Here is a 901-nt window from a genome sequence, read left to right on the forward strand (position 1 = left end):
CACGAGCTGCTCGGGTGCGGCATACAGGGGCGTGCCACAGCCTGCACCAAGCAGAGGACATCAGCAACAGGGGCGAGCTACAGAACTAGCAACGCATTCCTCTCCCTTGTCAAACAGCCTACCTGACACCATGCTGTCTTGGCCCAGCATACGAGCCAGCCCCACATCTGCCAGCTTGGCAACCACGCCGCTGCCAGCGCTGCCGGGGGTGTCTGCCAGAAGCACATTCTGCAGTACCAAGCAGCAGCGATGTGGCATCCAGCAGCACACTGACAAAGTGGTGCTTGAGTGCACAAGCAAGCGAGCGCTGCCACAAGCCAACAGCCTCCGATGCTGCTGCTCCCACCCACCGCAGGCTTGATGTCCAGGTGGGCAATGGACAGCTGGTGAAGGAAGGCCACAGCACGTGCCACATCCAGTGCTGCCTGCCCTCCTTTCTCGTGCCAGCGCAGCGCTGGGGATGCCAGCCGCTCATGCAGGCTGCCCCCTTCCAGCAGCTCCGTCACCAGCATCAGCCGGGGAGGCTCTGAGCTGCTTCTGCTCTTGCTGCTGCGGCCTCTGCTGCTGCTGCTGCTGCTGCTGCTGTACACGCCAAGCAGCTGGACGATGTTGGGGTGGGTGCATCGCCGCAGCAGCTCAACCTCACGCCACAGTTTGGCTTCCTGCTCCTCCTGCTGCTGGCCGCTGGCTGTGTACGAGGCTGTGCCATCCAGCAGTGCCTGCCACACTACCGGCTGGTTCAACACTTTGATGGCAACAGGCCAATGGCCAAACAACAGGCCCTTGTACACCTGCAGACACACAGGCAGGCCGGCTTGGTGTCACAAGCACAAGCGAGCAGACACAGCAAATCGGTGCCCAGCACTGCACCTTGCTCGATGCGCCGCTGCCAAGCAGCTCG

The 901-nt window shown here is 62.3% G+C and overlaps 1 protein-coding gene across 1 annotated transcript; it reads right to left on the reverse strand.

Annotated features, from left to right (window-relative positions):
- Positions 1 to 356: 356 nt before the first annotated feature.
- On the reverse strand, positions 357 to 665 carry CHLNCDRAFT_15703 (hypothetical protein; the record flags this gene model as incomplete). The annotated part of the gene is made up of 2 exons (XM_005842689.1): positions 357 to 534; positions 589 to 665. Coding segments are annotated over 2 exons (255 nt in total), but the record flags the coding sequence as incomplete, so codon positions are not given.
- Positions 666 to 901: the final 236 nt, after the last annotated feature.

Source organism: Chlorella variabilis (assembly GCF_000147415.1).
Source record: "Chlorella variabilis unplaced genomic scaffold CHLNCscaffold_77, whole genome shotgun sequence".
NCBI classification, from domain to species: Eukaryota; Viridiplantae; Chlorophyta; class Trebouxiophyceae; order Chlorellales; family Chlorellaceae; genus Chlorella; species Chlorella variabilis.